General features: G+C 47.1%; 1 protein-coding gene across 2 annotated transcripts; it reads left to right on the top strand.

Annotated features, from left to right (window-relative positions):
- Window positions 1-1,687: 1,687 nt before the first annotated feature.
- On the top strand, window positions 1,688-17,382 carry CLCN6 (chloride voltage-gated channel 6; the record flags this gene model as incomplete). Of its 2 annotated transcripts, XM_082009455.1 has the most annotated exons (23): window positions 1,688-1,774; window positions 2,659-2,718; window positions 3,789-3,854; window positions 4,395-4,460; window positions 5,157-5,223; window positions 5,630-5,736; window positions 5,956-6,082; window positions 6,647-6,714; window positions 6,823-6,881; window positions 7,534-7,666; window positions 8,581-8,694; window positions 8,964-9,130; window positions 10,046-10,172; window positions 10,550-10,673; window positions 11,012-11,165; window positions 11,264-11,423; window positions 11,561-11,667; window positions 12,288-12,474; window positions 13,071-13,228; window positions 14,075-14,231; window positions 14,882-14,989; window positions 15,668-15,793; window positions 17,159-17,382. In XM_082009455.1, the coding sequence occupies 23 exons, from the start codon at window positions 1,688-1,690 to the stop codon at window positions 17,237-17,239; spliced, it is 2,610 nt and encodes an 869-aa protein (XP_081865581.1). In that variant the 3' UTR covers window positions 17,240-17,382. The 2 variants fall into 2 exon arrangements, with proteins under 2 accessions (XP_081865581.1, XP_081865582.1); XM_082009456.1 differs by lacking the exon at window positions 3,789-3,854.
- Between the last annotated feature and the right edge of the window lie 1,611 nt (window positions 17,383-18,993).

The raw sequence follows: 18,993 nt of genomic DNA, 5'->3' as shown, positions 1-18,993 counted from the left end.
GTCATCCAAGACTTTGAACTCATCTTCTGCTGTTTACACTGAGTTGCCAATCAAGCGAAACCCTTTGGGAGAAAGTCTACTTTTACCACCTGGGGACCTCTCCAGCTGGCAGGAGATATGAGAAGAAAGGAGCGCAAGCCTTCTGCTGCCAAGAGGAACTGCGAGTCTTATATCTCCTGTGTACCAACATAGTGGGCCATGGTAAAAATCAGCAGCACAGACCTATTGCGAAGTGAAGGAAAAGCAACAGGGTACACAGTAACAGCCTAGACCAAGTGCTCTCAAAGAACTTCACCTGACATCCACGTGGCACTAATCTGGTAGAATTACCCCAAAGCCTATGCTGGTGATCAAGCTAGTGGCGCAAAATCACATGCAGTCAACTCCTGATATCTCGCTTCTAGCAAGCATGCCACAGCACCATAGGCAAATCAAAAGACCTCTGTTTTCCCACTTGACATTTAACACCCATCACAAGCGAAGGGTTCACGTGTTAATGTCTCAATAGGATGAGACCTGCTGTTGAGGAAGGGTCCTCATCTTACTGACACTCTAGAACCACAAAGACAGATAAAAGGCCCCATTTAAATTTTGTCTACAGGCAGCAGCCAGAGCAGTTTCCTTACCATCAAATGCATCATATATTTGCTGTCAGAAGCTTGCAGTTATTGCAAAGAGAAAAAAAGATTTTCTAAACAACAAAAACAGCAAAATAAGACAATCTTGAACACCCATCAGCTCCGCTGGGTCAGCACTCCTGCTCCTCTGTCTCTACCGCGCTGCAGAGCTTAGAGCAGAGATCTGCGGCCCAGCACACAGATGCTGATCAGCGTGGATGTGCCTGTTGGGTTCCCATGACGCTGGCGGTGCCCGTTTGCTTTGCTGTAGGGTACTTACACTGCTTCCAGGCCTGAGCTGGCACCCACACACGCAGCCTGGAGCTCTGCATCTTCCTAAGCTTAGTTTTACCACCCAAGCTAAACTTGGCTGCACAGATGTACACATCACATGGGGCACCGCGCCTGGCAAGGGACTTGTCCAGGACCATGGCACCGGGCTGACAGCCCTACGGGGCAGAAAGGGGCCCGCGGCTGGATCTACCGCCTTGCCAGCGGGCGGCTGATGAGGCTGCGGCACGGCCACGGAAAGGCCGGGAGGAAAGGGCCGGGGGGGAGCCCGGCATGCCCGTGAGATGCCGGGGGAGAAAGGGCGCCAGCAGCGCCGGGGGTCCCTGCTGCCGGGGGCGAGGGGACTAGGCAGCGATCGAGTTGCTGCCCGATCGCTCCTTCACCTCAGCTGAACCCGCTGGGAACGCGGCTCGGCCCGAAGCAGCCGGCGGGCAGACCAGGCGGCAGCAGCCTAACCCAGCATGGCAGCTCGGCTCGGCTCAGCCCGCCGCGCGAGCTCCCCAGGCGACGGGGGCAGGGGTCGCGCCCCCCTTCCCAGGGCCCCGCTCACCTCCCGGCGGTGCTTACGCGCGGCGCGGCGCGGGCGGCCCCATCCCGCGGCGCTTTAAGGCCGGGCGGGGCCGGGCAGGTCACGTGGTGCCTCGCGCTTTCCCTTCTCCGACATGGCGCCGTGACCTCAGCTCCCCCGCGCCGCGCCGGCGGGGGCGGGGCCAGGCGGCGGCAGCGGCGTGGTCACGCGCGGCGCGGGGGGTGGGGCCGGGAAGGGGCGGTGGCGGAAGATGGCGGGGTGCGGGTGCGGCCGCGGGCTGTGCTGCTGCTGCCCGCGTTGCTGCGGCGAGCGGGAGAGCCGCACACCCGAAGAGTTGGTACGGCCGCGGCCCCGCGCGCCCCCAGCCTCGTCCCTGCCGGCGGTGCCCCGACACGGCGCCTCGGCCCGGCCGGGCCCCGCAGCCGCGCCGGCTCTGGGGAGCGCCTGAGGGCGGGAGGCTGTTGGGGGCGTTGAGCGTTGCTATAGCGCTGGGCCCGGTGCCTCCGCCTCCGGTGCCGTGCCTCCGCCTCCGGTGCCGGCGCCTCAGCCCGGTGCTGTACCCCGCCCCGGGTGCCAGCGCCTCAGCCCGCGCGCGGCCCGGCGCCTCGGGGCCCGGTACCTCAGCCGGCGCTTCAGGGCCCGGCGCCTCGGCCCGTTCCCGCCCTTTTGCCTCATGTTGGGCCCGGTACCTCAGCCGCTGTTGCCGGTGCCTTGGGCCGCACTGGCAGAGTGTCCGGTACCCCAGGCAAAGTTTGCTTCGGCTGGGCCTGGCATCCCTGCCCCTGTGGCTGTTGCCTCAGCCTGCACGGCTGCTCCTCCTGGGGTGCAGCACCGCTTGCAGCTGAGTGGCTCTGGCAGGGGCTGTCCAGCTGCCTGGCAGAGGGGAATGCTGTCTGTGCAAGTTTCTTGTCCTGCGCTTCCCTGTAACCTGTTGCTGTGAAAGAAGCTGGGATGTGGGTTTAGTACTCTGTTTAACTATGCTGGGGGGCTCCCATATAGAAGTTCATGTGGTGTGTTCTTGCTGAGGGACAAGCTTTAAGGTAAGATGCTATACAGTTACCTCAAAGTAAGTGGTGGTCTGGTAATCCATACTCTTGACTTTATAAGCAGTTGTGGCATAGGCCTTCCCTTATTTTGGCTTTGCTGCCAATGTTCATGACCACTTGTACATGCATTCATTCCCCTGATAATTTTCCTTGCCCACATTTGTTTGTTTTGCAGACAATCTTAGGAGAAACTCATGAAGAGGAGGATGAGATCCTTCCACGCAAAGACTATGAGGTGAGAAATTAACTGACAGCAGCTTGTGAAGTTAATGTAATAAGAACTGCAGACGGTTTTCAGTCGGTTGGTGTTTGTAATAGGGCAGGTATCACTAGTTAGATTGCATTGGCACCAGCAGGAATACCAAGAGTTGCTGCACTTGCAAAGAACTGCTCCTTATCATTATACATTTCTAGGTTAAAACTCTGTGAGTAGAGCTTCAACATCCGCTGCTTAGGTCAGACTCTTGTTGAGAAGATTTATTTTCAGAGTCTGCTACATTGTTCCACTTTTTTAGTGTGAGAATTAGAGGCTCTAGTGGTCTTGTTTCCTCATAATTGTAGAAAGCATCTGTAGCTACTTGGTCCCTGTTGCCGTACTGCTGTCTCTGATGTCATGCTGGCTCATAGCAGATCTTCCCATCTATCAGATCCTGCCATTTACAGGAGATGTTTCTTTTTGCTTGTTTATATGGTGGCTCTGAGCTATTTAGAGCAGTTGCTGTCAGCACGGGTGTCACCAGCTCAGCCTGTTACTGCTTGGCTTGAAAAGGTGAAGTTGATTTAGATAGAAGCTGGTGGTACTTTGTGAGTACGACTGGGCAGCTCTATACTGCTTTTAACTCCCTGCTGTGATAAGCTTGAAAATTGATGCTGTTCATCTGGAGAGGAATTTCTATCTAGTGTTCCTGTTGTAGTGAGAGGTTAAATATAAAGATCTAATGTTATTCCCCACACTGTCAAATTGGAGACACTTACAGAAGTGAAGTCTAAATTTGTACGATGTGACTTCTTTAAATTAAAGTTGTATTAATCAGTCATGTTCCTGTTTGGTTCCCTAGCACTCTCAGCTTGGGCAGTGAAATTGGTCTGTTCTTTCACTTCCTGATTTTCAGGGTCTGGTTCTGCTGGAAATATTTAAATGAATGTGTTTCTAGGAGTTTTTTCTTCCTTCCACTGTTGTTTGCAAAACCTACTGTGGGGGTAGTAATGACTTCTGTAGTCTTTATCAAGGTCTTCTATTCATGGTTTTTTTTCACACTCTGTTGCAGCTGATTCTCTTAAATTGACCTTTTGGCATTCTTTCAGAGCTTGGATTACGATCGCTGCATCAATGACCCATACTTGGAAGTTTTGGAGAGCATGGACAACAAGGTAGGACCTTGTTCTTTCTTTTTCATTAGCTTGAGAGCTAAAACTGGAAGTTGCCCAGGGAAGTTGTGGATGCCCTATCATTGGAAGTGTTCAAGGTCTGGTTGAGTGAGGCTTTGAGCAACCTGATCTCGTGGAAGATGTCCCTGCCCATGATGGGGGGCAGACTAGATGATCTTTAAAGGTCCCTTCCAATCCAAACCATTCTGTGATTCTAAACGTGTTCCACTGTGTGATGTTTTGTGGGTTTTTTCTTCTTTATGAAAAAAATTCCATGTGCTCTTTGGTTTCTCTATGTAAAGAATAAAAATATGTGTGAGGATTATAGCTCCCAGCATCTGTTCTGATCCTCAGGCTTAAAATGAGTGAGATGTTCAGCACTTTCAGTTCCCTATTTTCAGTTTGCTGTTGTCACTGTCTTCTGTTAATTTATCACTCTAGCTGTAATTGAGCTGTGGAGCCCAAAAGTCCCTTTTTCTGATCCTCATTTCTATGTTGCTTTGACTTGGCTTTTTTTTTTTTTTAAATCCTCTTTCTAAACAGAAAGCCCAGAGATACGAAGCAGTGAAGTGGGTGATGGTTTTTGCTATTGGAGTCTGCACAGGACTGGTAAGGGTCATGCTGTCTGGAGAATGAGGAAAATTCAGGAGACTAATCAGAAATAATTTAGAAGTTAATGGCCGAGGAATAAAGAGGAGGAAACATTCTCTTTCATGAAGTGGAGAGCTCAGTAGCTGGAGTTTACTTTTGGGAATTATAGCATGTAGTTGCTAGATTATTTTCCAGGAAGCCTTTTTTTTCTTTCAGGTCTTGCTGTGTTTTCTTTCCAAAGTATTCTGGCAAATTCTTTAGCTCTGCATACAGGAGAACTTGTCCAAAGTGAGCACTTAATAAAAAAGGATGCCAGTTTACAGTTGAACTGTATTTTTTTAATGTTTGGCATTACTACCTTCGCTGCATGTGCCCTCTAGAGGGTTTGAAAATTAGCTTTGCTGACTGTATGCCTCAGTGAAACATCAGCTTTCTTCTGTACCCTGAAGTATGTTGTGGGGGTTAAAAACACTACCCGATTAGTACTCTGAAATGCATCTCTTCAGGAATAATTCTAGGATGGCTCTGTCCCTGTAAGAAAAAGGGAGACAGCAAATCTGAGCTTCTGAAGTTACTTTACTTTAAACAATGCTACTTTCACCTTCATCCTCTGTTCTCCCATGTGTGCACACTTCTAGTAGGACTTACTAGAGGGCAGTCTTTGTTACGTGTATGCAGTAATTTCTGATGGCAGATCTGTCATCTTTTTCACAGGTTGGCCTCTTTGTGGATTTCTTTGTACGACTCTTTACCCAGCTCAAGTTCCGGGTGGTACAAAGCTGTATCTTTTACCTAGTGTATGGGTTCCTGTTAGACTCGAGTGACCTTTTCCTTTCTGTTGCAATGTTTTGTGTAGAACACCTGACTCTTCAGACTTCTGCCATCAGTCATGTTGTTAACGATTAATCAAGTTTTTAACTTGCCTATGTATTTCGGCCCTTGAAATCAAGAAATCATGTACATAGGCAAAGGCTAATGCCTGAAAGGAATGAGTGGTTTTCCCTTTCTTGTAGCTCAGTCTTGAGCTCTGAAAAGCAAGCCTGGCTTCCTGATGGGTTGTGTCATCTGCCCTGACTGGATTAGGAAGTGCAGGCTTGGCTCCTGATGCCTGTGAGACACCCAGGCAGTACTGAATGATTGTGTGTGGGTGGGGGGAATGTTGTTGTTTTCCTTGACCGTCGCTGCAGCGGTGGAAGAATGCACTGAGAAAGGCTGTCTTGCCTTGTCCTTGCTGGAGCTGCTGGGGTTCAACCTGACCTTTGTTTTTCTTGCCAGTCTTCTGGTCCTGATCCAAGTAAGACTTAGGGTCCTTACACAGCCTCCCTTTGCTCTCACAGAGGTCCTGGCTATGAAGTTCTCTTCTTGCCGGAAGCACTTTCTGCCCCAAGAACCTTACAGTGCTAATTGATTTAGCTAAGCAGGGTCTCTTGGTCCCTTGCTGTGCTCTCTGATGAGGTATTGTTGGTCAGCTATGAAATCAGTGCAGCACAGTGTCAGTGTTTCTTTTCTGCAGCCTGTAGCAGCTGGATCAGGAATTCCTGAAATTAAGTGCTACCTCAACGGGGTAAAGGTTCCAGGGGTTGTGCGTCTCCGGACGGTGGTGTGCAAAGCTATGGGAGTGCTCTTCAGTGTGGCAGGAGGTAAGAAGGGCTGTGGTGTCTTGATCTTGTTGGGGTAAGGAATGACTGAAGAGGAGAAAGTGGTGTTTCTGGGCATCTCCATCTGTCTGGAGCAGAGTAATGAGCCCTGAATGCATATATAGAGTAGAAAATGGTCAGAAGGATCAGGGATATTTGGAGAACAGGTACTTTTCTGGGTAGGCTAGTCAGAAGTGGCTCTTTGTGGCTCAGTTCAAGAGAGAGACCTGAGAATTCTCCAGAATGTGTTGTCTGGAGCAGCCTGAAGGAGGCTATGTTCTAGGCAGCAGGGCAGAATAACTTGGAGAGTTCAGAGTCCTTATAACAGCTGTCTTTGAATGGTTTCACCCACGTGGATTGCAAAGTCTGTGCAAGTCTTCACAAACATTTGGGGGGTTGAGCGGTCAGCGGTCAGCACCTTCCTTCACCTTGAGGGGGGAGGGAGGAGCTGCAGGCTTGGCACAGGGGACTGTGCCATGGCATGGGAGTGGTGAGCTGATCTCTCCTGGCATTGTCAGCAAGGGTCAGAGCAGGGAGTGTGTTGCCTCATCAGTCCTGTTTTTCCAGGTCTTTTTGTCGGGAAGGAGGGTCCAATGATTCACAGCGGTGCTGTTGTGGGTGCAGGTTTACCACAGGTTAGTGCTGGCCTGGGACACTGGCCTGGTCACACCACTGCTTTGTAAGAGTACTATGAGGAGTAAGTTTCCATCTCCTATGTTTCTAAATCTTGACTTTGTTTGTAGTTCCAGAGCATCTCTTTGAGGAAGATCCAATTTAACTTTCCCTATTTCCGCAGTGACAGGTACTGTACCCAGGATGTGGAGGAGGGGAGATGGGGATGAGTAAGCAGTCTTCCCTGGGAGAAGGCTGGCAGGCTGGGATGAATCAGTTGGTTTTTCAGTTTCTCTAGTATCCTGCAGTCTCATTCTGCAGCAAGACAACACCAGGACTTGACTCTTCCATTCTGCTCTGGTCTCCATGTTCATTGATGTTCTCTTGTCCTACTCAACAAATCTCTACCTATTTAAAAACTTTAATCTGCATGGTTAAATGGCTTCATTGTTGGGAACAAGCTCAGTCACTCACCCCTAATGACCAAGATATACTCCAGAGAAGGCTTACCCACCTGAATGTGCACAAAATCATGCCCTTCCTTCCTTGTAATCTTTCAAGTGATGCTGGAGCCCCACATTTTGTAATGATTCTTAATACACGGGGCAGTTGTATAGTGCCACAGAGTTTTGCTCTGTGTTGGTGCTCTAGAGGAAGAGCATGACGCTGCAATAACTTGCTGAATAAATGTTGTTGCCTGCCATGGCCAGCACTTTTCCCAGCTGTCACTCCTGTATCCCTGAGATGTATCTATAAATGGGAGTGGTCTTTTTCTTTGCAGAACCTAAGCACCTCTAGAGTTCTGCTTTGCTAAACTGACATTGTTTTCCCCTTTATTTAAGGGACAAAAGGGACTTTGTATCTGCTGGAGCTGCTGCAGGGGTTGCAGCTGCCTTTGGAGCCCCAATTGGGGGCACTCTTTTCAGCTTGGAAGAAGGTTCCTCCTTCTGGAACCAGGGACTTACATGGAAAGTGGTGAGTAATGACTCTGGCTCTTTCTGTGTGTCTCTTCCTTGAGCTGGACCATTGGGAGGGCTTGTCCGTGAGGGCGTTCAGATTATCTTGTCTCCTCCTGAGCTCTCCTGGCAGGAGAGAGATTGCCTACTTTATCAGTGCTCCAGGATTACTGGAGATCAAGAGCAGAGATGAGTCTGGTACTATTTGGTACTATGGGACAACTCTGTAGGCAGCAGATGTAGTATACCTGGGAGAAAGGGTTTTTGTGCCTGGGCTCTTTGCAGCCCAACCCTCTGGGAGCAGACAGTAGGTAGATGCTGGATTTCTTTCTGCTTTTCTCTGCCTTGAGCAACTGTGTTGTTGCAATGCCCTGTGCTTTCAGGTTGCCAATTTCCCTGCCTGTAGTGCCTACTTTCATGAAGATGACAGTATTTTAAAAATGTATTAGATTTCATGATGCTTTTGTCATTTCTTGTGCCAAATGCCCTGTTGATGGGATTCAGTTAGGCTACTCTTTCCAAGTGGGGATAAAAGGAGCCAGGGGATTTGCCAAGATAGCAACTCTCTCAAAGCCAATGAAGACCTCAATTCTAACTCCAAACAAGCTGTGTTAGTGCCTTGTAATTGATTTGCAACTGCAAATTAACATCTTTGACCAAAAAAAGAGCTTTTGCTGCAAGAATTACTAGGTGAAATTCCAAACTTCTTGTGCAGGAAATGAAATCAGATGATTGCAGTAGTCCATTCTATCCTCGCTTTCTTTTGCAGCAGGGAATGGGTGTTAAACCTCAGTAGAACTATTTTCCTAAAGCTTGAGAAGGCTTTCTAAGGTTCCTTTCCCCATGCATAAGTCTGAAGGAGGAGCTGACTGTGCCAGTCTTAATTTTGTGAGTATTTAAGTGTTTATCTCTTCCTTTGTTTTACTTCCTCAGCTTTTCTGTTCCATGGCTGCCACCTTCACCCTGAATTTTTTCCGCTCTGGGATTCAGTTTGGAAGTTGGGGGTCTTTCCAGCTCCCTGGGCTGCTGAACTTTGGGGAGTTTAAGGTAATATTTAGTGCCGTTATTTCCCTGTCGTGTCTGCCCCTGCCCCCGTCTCTTGTCAGTTCAGTGTTTCTTTCTGGGTTTTTTTGATACATGCTTGTATTTCAGTGAAGGGCAGTTGATATTTAGCTGCGATACATTGATAGCCTGAGAAAGAATTGTGCCCCTTTGGTCATAGCTGCTGAAAGTCTCCTGCTGTGGAGACAGAAGTGTTGGTAAGAAATTGCAGCAACTACTGTAATGCTTATTTTTTTGTGCTTTCCCACATGTAGTGCTCCGAGTCTGATAAAAAGTGCCACCTCTGGACAGCTGTGGACTTGGGCTTCTTCATTTTGATGGGAATTGTAGGAGGCCTTCTCGGAGCCACCTTCAACTGCCTGAACAAGAGACTGGCGAAGTACCGCATGCGGAATGTGCATCCCAAGCCAAAGCTGGTCAGGTATTTTTGCTCTCTTGAGTTTGTACAGGGATCTCTGATCTGTGTTCAGTGTCCCAAAGCATCAATTTAGAAGATCCAGTGAGTGGGATTGGAGGAAATCCCGGACCCATTCTGTTTGAAATCACAAAACAAAGCCTTGGTGGGACTTAAAAATGAACACTAGAAACCAGATGTTACAGTCTCTGTGCATTTTTGTAATTACTCTGGTGGTATAGAGAGAGCTGCAACCCCCCTTACAAGGACTATGAAGGGAGCTCTTTATAATAGAGGCTATAGCTGAACAAACCAGAGCTTTGTCTCTATGCAGTATGTTTTTATGTCTTGGCCAAACAGATGTGGAAGGAATAGCTGGTTCCACTCTTGTTTCTCTTTTTTTTTTTTTAATTGTTAATTATCTTGGTTAATTAAATCCACAACTGGGCTAATATCTGTGCTATTTAGGGAATTGCCATGTAATTCTGGAAAACAGCTGTTTGTTTGCTCTAGACAATTCCTAAATAAATAATTTTTTTTAAAAAAAGGAGGTGTATTTCAGCAGTTAGAAAAGAGAAGAGATATGAGAGTCTGTGCATCAACCTGTCCAGTCCTGTCTAGGCTTTTACCCTGTAAGGATCTACATTGTTTCCATGTGAACAGCCTCAGCACTGGACCCTTCCCTGTGGCTTTTTGTACGTGACTGCTATGTGTTCTCTGGGCAGAAATAGCTCCTTTTTGAGGCATGCAACTAGAAAGGGGAATTAACGTAATCCCTGGCAACAAATTCCTAATTCAGCTTGACTTGCAGAGTCCCTTGCTTCTGATGTTAAGCTGTGGCAATTGCTGCTTCTTGCAACCTTACCAGTTGTGTGCAGAGCTGTGACTGGATTACAGGGCTAAGTGTGGCTTCAATGTATGGTTTCTGTTGTGTACTTGCAGAGTCTTGGAGAGCCTGCTGGTGTCATTGACTACCACAGTCGTGGTCTTTGTAGCTTCCATGGTTCTGGGGGAATGCCGGCAGCTGTCTTCCACCAGTCACAGTGGTAATGACACTCTGAGCCTGCAGGTGAGGGATCTTATGTGAAGATTATATGTCCCCATCATATTGTTCACCCTCCAGAGAAGCACAGGTACATAATGAGCTTTTGACAGCATGCAGTACATAACAGAACTTCAGTGAAAGCCTACGGACAGTTGCGGGAGCTTAGGGTAATAATGAAAGCTGCCCTGTGTGCTTTTGTACCTTGGTGAAGCAGCTCAAGCTGTGAATCAGGGAGCCCATTGGTGTTGCAGGCCCCATCTCTGCTATTGATGTTTGGTCTGAACTTCCCAAAGTATGGGCTGGCAGCCCTGTACAGAAGGGTTACTCCCATTCTGCACAAAGGCTAATGTAGGAGAGAGTGGATTTTAACTGTTCATGTGCTTTGTTTCTTGCATTAGGGTATGTCAGAGGATGTGAATTCAAGCATCAAAACTTTTTTCTGCCCGAATGAAACCTACAATGACATGGCCACACTCTTCTTCAACCCTCAGGAGTCAGCTATCTTGCAGCTCTTCCACCAGGATGGTGAGTAGCTAAGAGACTGTGCCCCATCCCGTGCTTAGGCTTCAGAGCGTCATCTTGCTTGAAACAGCCTTGTCATAAAACCCACCAGGTTAAGAGCATCTTCAGGCCTTCCTGGCTCTGGGGGACTGCTAGTACAACAGGTGAAAGCCTCTTCCATGGGCAGAAAGGCCTGCTTTTCCTCTCTTTTTCACTTATTCATTGTCTTCATGTGTGTTTGGACTGAGAGACTAAGTAGGTGTTCTGAGACGAGCCTGCTGTGAGCTGAGGGGTGGATGGTGTAAGACTACTGTCTTTGACAGACCTGTGCCCCTTTAGTCATGATTCTTCTTGTGTTGCAGGTACTTTCAGCCCAGTCACACTGTCCTTGTTCTTCCTTCTCTATTTCTTACTCTCCTGCTGGACATATGGGATCTCTGTGCCCAGTGGTCTTTTTGTGCCATCACTGCTTTGTGGGGCTGCCTTCGGACGCCTGGTCGCCAACCTCCTCAAAAGGTGCATTGAGTGTGTGTATATGTGAGAGATGTGCTGCAGACACATGCTGAGCTCTCAGTTAGGTTATTCTAATCTCTGGGCTCGATGTTTTGTCCTAGCTACATTGGCCTGGATCACATCTACTCAGGAACCTTTGCACTGATTGGGGCAGCAGCATTCCTGGGAGGTGTGGTCCGCATGACAATTAGCCTGACCGTCATCCTAATTGAATCGACCAACGAGATCACCTATGGGCTCCCAATAATGATTACCCTCATGGTGAGTGCAGGGTTTTATCTCTGGCTTCTTGCAGAACATGTGCTAGCACTGAATTTTTGTTCCTTCCAGGGCTTTGATAAGTCAGGGAGTCTTGTACTTGGAGCAACAACTCTGTAGACCTTCTTTTTGCTCTGCAGGTAGCGAAATGGACAGGAGACTTTTTCAACAAAGGCATCTATGACATTCATGTGAACTTGCGAGGAGTGCCTCTTCTGGAGTGGGAAACAGGAGTGGAAATGGATAAGTAAGGCTGTCCCTCTTGGCAGGACTGTGGGTTAGAGTTTGTGGTAGGGTCCTTGCTCAGAAAGAAGTACTGTAACGCAGGGGGATGATGCTTCATCTCCAAAGAACCTGGCTGCTCTGAGAGGAGCAGCTGTGAGGAGTACTGCTGTGAGAGGAATTGGGAGTTGTGCGTCAGGCCGGTGGCAGGAAAGAGGTGCTGGAGCACTTTCTGAGGAGGGGTGGACAGGTGGAGATCTGAGGAGGAGATTTGTGAGGTTCAGCAACAACTCTGAAAATGTTCCACTGGACTTTGTTTCTTGCAGAATTTCATGTTTTTCCCACATGCCATCTTTTCCCAGTAGTGTTTAAACACTTTCTGTGTTATAAGTTGGAACCTTTTTCTTTGCCTATAGTGCATCATTGATGCAATGTCATATTAAAAAAAAAAAAAAATCAATTGTGCTGGCATGGCTAGTAACACAGTGAAAGTGAGCACACAGGTACAAGTTGCTGGCAGAACTAAACTGCAGCAGACTCCTTCAGGATCTCATTTTGGGACTGATTTGTTTCCTTGTTTGTCCATCACCAGCCTTCTGTTGCTGATGTGATGCATGCAGCAATCTTGGATTTCTGTATCCTCAGACTACGAGCCAGCGACATCATGGAACCCAACTTGACATATGTCTACCCACACACCAGGATCCAGTCCCTTGTTAGCATTCTGCGCACAACTGTCCATCATGCCTTCCCTGTAGTGACTGAGAACCGGGGCAATGAGAGGGAGTTCATGAAGGGAAATCAGCTGATAAGTAACAACATAAAATTCAAGGTAAGAAGTTGCTTGTTTGCTAAGTTGAAGGGTAAAAGGCTTTGTTTTGCAGGTAGAAGGCCCTTTCTTTTGTTATCTAGGCTTTTGTCAGTGCAGAATTCAGGTCAGAGATAAGCATGTACCGCAATACAAAATTTTCAAGGACTCAATTCCATTTTCTGGGTCATGGTGAAGGCAGAAGAGTGGGCTGCATTCCTAGAGGCAAAAGTTAAGGGGACTAAGTAACCTGTTTAGGATGGACATGGAAAAAGTTTGGATTTGGCACTGAAGTACTGAACCCACCACTGAGATCAGTAGTAGGTGCCTACATGCTTCTTTCCTTGGTAGGAGGAGTAGTGGGGCAGATGCTTTAGCCTCTTGGGAAACTTAAAATTTAGGGTCAGAATGAATAATGAATGTGCTTGTGGCATGGGTGCCTGAGTTCCTAAAATTCAGATTCTCTGTGCAAGGAGAGTACAATCCTACAGTACTGCAGCAGCACTGACTAAGGAACACCTTATCTAGTGACTTAAAGCTATGATCAGATAGTTTGTAGTTGCTCTTGGATAACTGTTGACGTGCTTAGTGGGTATCTGAAAATTGTTTGCTATATCCAGAAATCTAGCATCCTCACCCGAGCTGGAGAGCAGCGCAAGCGTAGTCAGTCCATGAAATCCTACCCTTCAAGTGAATTGCGTAACATGTGTGATGAGCACATAGCAACGGAGGAGCCACCAGAAAAGGAGGATCTGCTGCAACAGATGCTAGAGAGAAGGTGAGATTCTGGTAGGCATAAACATATGGAAACAGGGTGTTTCTGTATGTTGAGATGTCTTGTGGTGCTTCATACAGTCCCCGTCATTCTACATGTCAGAGGAAACAGTGCTTATCCATGTTTTCGGAGAAGTGACTTCTCAGGTCTCATCAGCCAGTTCTGGGGCTCACAGCTCTGACTGAGGCCTAGACTAACGGGTTGATGGCGTCCAGCCTGTTAACTTAAATTTCCTTCAAACATCTATCCAGAAATATTTCCTGGAGAGGATGGAATACCTGGGAAATATCTTGTCTGTAGAAATCAATGCCCTCTTGTCTGCAAAGCCTGAGGGCTCCACAAAGCTGACTTCTCCTGAGAGAGGAGCTAATGACTTGGTGCCATAATACTGATACCGCCTTTCTGGTAACTGGGCTGAGTCACCAGGCTTGTATTGCAGTTGCTTCCAAGCAGCAGCCCAATCTAGTGAACCAGTTTCTAACCTAGTGATCGTGACACTTATAAGTGGAGTCCTGACCCTGATGTTTTGCCAGATGCAAGCTTTTATTAGAATCTGAATAATTTGGCACTGAAAATTGCTTTAGTAGCAAGTGATTTGAAATTGAGGGTTAGGAGACTGTTTCCATTCTGCTGCTGTTGTCATACTCTGCCCCTGGTAATGGCTCTTGACCCCTCTCTGCTATTTTGTTTGGTGGAGAAAAGACTTGCTTTTCTCTAGCAAGAATCACCGAAATGCTCAGAAGAAGATTGCAAAGAGCTGAAATAGTTGTTGTTGTTTTGGAGGCAGGGGGTATGTGTCTCTCCTTAAGTTCATGCAACTTGTAACATGAAGTGCTAAATCTGTCACAGATACACTCCCTATCCCAACCTGTACCCTGACCAGTCTCCCAGTGAAGAGTGGACCATGGAGGAACGCTTCAGACCTTTGACCTTCCATGGCTTGATCTTGCGCTCACAGCTGGTCACCCTCCTTCTCAGGGGTGTTTGTTACTCTGAGAGCCAGTCGGTGAGTCTTTCTATTCAGGAGTTGTAGTACAAACGTTCCTGTTCTCTCAGCTGAGAAGGTTGGGAACAATATTTATGGGCTGCCAAAAAGAATTTACCTATTTTTACACTGGAATGCATCTGTGTTTTAAAAGCTGCAGCCAGATAATGTGAATTCTCCCTTGCAGCTCTAGAATAAAGAGAATGTAATTTCTGTTTAAGCACCCCCAGGAAAAGAGGAAGGGTACTGTTTAGGGCCCATTTGTTGCATAAAGGTGCAGTGTATACTGTGTGTTTTTACTGCTGCATGCCAAGGTCTTACTGGCAGAGTGTCAGCTGTATCACTGAGATCAGTATAAGCATTTGTGTTTGAGGCCCATCTTCCACAAGGCTGATTCGTTGCTGCCCTCCGGTGTTGAGTGTAGACCTGCCAGAGGCTGGAAGCAGATCTGTTGCGCTCTCAGCTAATCACCTGTATAAGGTTTGGGCTTGCACTGATGCATTCTGAGAGGAGCTGCTAGGAGTACCTCTTCAGAAGTTGTATGTGTGGGCATGGGAAGAGAAGGAGATCCGGGGAAGCAATTGGGAGGCATCATTTGCCATGTTGCTTGCAGCCCGTGTAGTATCTGGGATGGTGACACATCAGTTCAGTGGGATTTGTTTCAATTGCAGAGTGCGAGTCAGCCTCGTCTGTCCCATGCAGAGATGTCAGAGGATTACCCCCGCTATCCAGATATCCATGACCTGGACCTCACATTGCTGAACCCTCGCATGATAGTGGTAAGAGATGCACTGCAGTATGATAGTGTTTCGTGATACATGTTTAGGACTGTCCCAAGCCTTTAAAAAAAGCTGAGAGCATGTTTAAGTCCACCCTTGGGTGCAGTGACCAACATTCTGTATTTCTCATGTATTCATTCTTATGCCTTGTCTGCATGTGGAAATCAATCCTGATACCTGCTGTGAGGTACCATTGCACACAGGTGCTTTACTTTCAGAATAAGATGTTGCCTGTCTAACTTCCTTCTAGATTAGGCTCCTGCCTGTCTGAGAATGGACAGGCAGGAGTCTAATCTGCTTATATCTGTTTGGAACTCTGCATGCTCACAGCTCAGTCAGTGGCAGGCCTGTCATTGTCTTTGTGACAGGAAGGTTGCTGTGTAGGCCAAAGTGCTTTTATAATATACATTCTTATTTTCATGGACCTGCATTTATCCTACTGAGAGGCTTTCTGCAGCATTGAGCTCTTAAGATCATGGGTTACAGTGTTCAAACAAACTGTGACAAATTCAGGTTCCTGAAATAAGTCCATATTTGTGGAAAAATAGAAGATGCCCACAGTACAGTACCCTGTCCAGGGATCAGTGCATTGGAGGAGTTGTAGGAATTGCTTGTGAGTGATTCCCAGAGATAGTGAAAATGCGTCTTGTGAATAATATAATTGGTTTTCTTTCATAGGACGTCACCCCATACATGAACCCATCACCCTTTGCTGTCTCTCCAAACACTCATGTGTCACAAGTCTTCAACCTGTTTAGGACAATGGGACTCAGACATTTACCAGTTGTGAACGCAGTTGGAGAGGTGAGTCCTTATCTCCATTTTGTCTTGGCTGAACAAGGAAGCCACTGTGGTTTTTGCACTGCTTTCCACCTTTGGGAGAATTAAGATCTCTCTTAACATCAAACATAAATGCTTCAAAGAGATCAGAGTGTGATCCTCTTAAGGCCCCAAAGCGTTGTTGATTACTGTAACTTTGTTACTGTCTTTTGTGTCCATGCCTGCTTCCCGCTTTCCCTGCAAAGAGCAGGACATGCACTCTCTCTCATGTCTCAAGTCGGCAGCATGTGGAAGCTCTTACTGTCTTCTACCTGTTGAGAGGCCTTGAACTCATTAGAGGTCACTGATTTGGCTTCCTCTTTGACAGCTTTATTCAAGGCCAAGAGCAGAATTTCATGTGTGTTGGGGCAGGAGGTTTTTCTGCTGGAAAGGAACTTGCATTCTGTTCCTACTCAAAGGAGCAGCAAAATAAATGAATCTTTGAATCGTTTGTACTTGATGGACTGTACTTGTCTCTTTGCCATCTACAATGCTCAGCAATAGTCAGTAGGTGTCAGTAACTTCTTATAAACATAATGAGAAACTGTTTCCCTTAAGCCTGAACTGGTCTGTCCCTATGAGACAGCAGTGCTTTTTCTGTTCTCTTGGGGTTCCTAATAGCTACTCTGCAAAGTCTGTTGGTTGAAAAGCAAAAGATGTTGATTCATTCCATGTGTAGTACAAGATGCTCTTGCAGTACTAGAGAGCAGCCTCATTCTAAACTCTTTTAATGTGTAAAATCACTGAAGTATTTCATCAGCTGAAACATGTGTTTTGACTGTTTCCGCACCAGGGTGGGAGAGGTCCCCTTTTGTGACCTGCCAGCTAGTGATGGCCAGTGTGCAGTCACTGCTTAGCTAGTCTTCACCTTTTCTCTGTTTTGGTTTTTAGAGCTTCCTAGAACGATCTGATAGGAGTTATCTGCAGTCATGTCATGTGGCATACCAGAAATGTCTCCAATGAAGCCATAATAGACAACTTTGTTATTTCCAATTACAGTTTTCACTTTCCAAAGTGAAAGTTACATCCATATGCTGTCTAACATGGACAGGATTTCCCTTTCTAGGCAGGAGTAACTACTGCTATGTCCAGGCACGATAGCAGCAGTTAAGCTGTCTGGGCGTGGTTAAAGCAATGTCTTGCCTGTAGATAGTGCTGGGAGAGGGAGGGGCATTGTTTTGGCAAGATTTTTGAACTCGGAACACACTAATGCAAAATTGGTCAAGAACTGCTTGCAGGTTCCTTCTTTCTCGGGGGTTGGAAGGAACAACAGCTCTACCATGCACGTCTCTTAGTGGCACATCTGTGATACTGACTTATATCTTTTTTCCTCTTTTCTTCCTCTTTAAGATTGTTGGGATAATCACTCGGCACAACCTGACCCACGAATTTCTGCAGGCAAGACTGAGACAACACTATCAGACCATTTGATGCCCCTGCCCACCCTGCCCCACTGTTGGTGTGGCTACCTCCCTCTTCCAAGCCTGCACACGCGCTCGCATTCTGCTTGGACCCCACAAGGCCCAAGACTTGCCGTTTGGCTTCTCACATGCATATCAAGCCTGGGGAGCTGGAAAACATCTTGCTAGCCAGAGAATTAGAGGAGCTGCCTGAGCCCAGAGCTGTTGGTTGGTCTCAGGCACTTGGTTTGACCACTCTTGATCCACCTTTTTTTTTTTTCTGTGCCCCAGTTACCTCCTTTCATCAGATGTTGTCCTGACACTGTATGTTCTGCCATTTTGTTTTGGTTTGTGGTTTTTTTTTTTTAAGGGTTGGAAAAAAGAACCATCTAGCTCCACTGTGTCCTGTGCAGAGAACTGCAGCATCTTTTCCCTGCCCTCCCGTATGTCTCCCTTTTCCTCTTCCTCCCTTGTTCCTGCAACTGATGCCTTATTTGTGTGAGAAGGGGGTCACTGTCAAAGCTGAGAGGAGATACTGAAATTTGCAGTTATCAAATGGCTGCTCTGGAAGATGGCTTTTCTTCAAAAGCAGTATTAAAAACCCCAGCTCTTTGGAAATACACCTCTTTGCGGGTGCTCCCAGTTGCCCATGTTTTTCCACTCTGCCTTCATTTATTCCTAATTTCTGTCCTCCTTTCATGGGGAAGCATCCCTGCTGTCATGTTTTTGACAGCAGCTGACTTTTGTGAGCAGCTCAGTAAATCAGGAGTTCAAAACGGTTCAATTCCAGTTACTCTTTGGGATTATAAATATTTAATACATTTGCAGAGCATCTCAGAGGAGGGAGATCTCTTTTTCCCTGTTAGCTGTTGCTGTTATCTCCTTGTAAGAGACTCTTCTAAGGCACTTTGTGGCACTCTACGTTGTCACTACCCTGACACTCCTGCATTTCTTGGCATTTGTAGGCACTTTGTCCTTGTACTGATCCAACAGTGATAGCCTGGGACACCTTTCCAGTTATGGTTAGAGACCAGGGAACCGCATGTCCTCAGAGCATGGTGAAGTGTTGCTTTCTGAAGGCAGATAGAACTGATGTCCTGTCTCTGGGCTTGGTTGAATTATCTCTGTGTCATGAGAGGAGCTGATGTAACTTCAGGCTGCTGTACAGGAGGGATACTTGGTGCTGGTGACTAACAGGCAGGTTCTGCTGCAGGGTGATAAGTGAGGCTGTCTGTGCTCTAAAAATGCTTGGGATAATGTTTGCAGCTGCAACAGCCAAATATCTGTAAGGGTAAAATCAGCATTTAGAAGCCAGTTGCAGCCAGTTCACTGCTTCAGCAGGTACCATCCTGACCAGCACCTGTATTGTTCCAGCAGGCACCTGCCCTCCTGAGTTTTGCATACAGATAACCCTCAGTGGGCAGCCAGCACTGTTCCTCCAGGGGCTGCAGAGCTGATTGGCTTGATAAAGCACAGAGCATTCTGTCAGCCAGGAGACTGGGCCAAGTAACATGGGGAATGTATCCCAGAAAAGCTTCTACACAGCCTCTGAGCACTCTGATTAACCTGTTGTCTGCCATAAGGAGCTAGCTAGATGGGAGTTGTGGCAGAAGGAAATTGGACATTATTATATTTTCTAAATTCAGGAACTCATTTATGGTGAAGATTTTCCTGACTGACCCTGAAGAAGTTCTGCCCTTCTCTTACATGTGTCAAAACACTAAATCTGTTAAAGCAGCCTCTTTGACTGACTTTGTGGAAACTGATTGTTCCAGGGCACTGCTC

The sequence above is a fragment of the Phaethon aethereus genome (assembly GCF_964289735.1).
Source record: "Phaethon aethereus genome assembly, chromosome: 21".
In the NCBI taxonomy this organism is placed as follows: Eukaryota; Metazoa; Chordata; class Aves; order Phaethontiformes; family Phaethontidae; genus Phaethon; species Phaethon aethereus.
The sequence above is the reverse complement of the archived record's forward strand: the minus strand, read 5'-3'. Positions and strand labels throughout refer to the sequence as shown.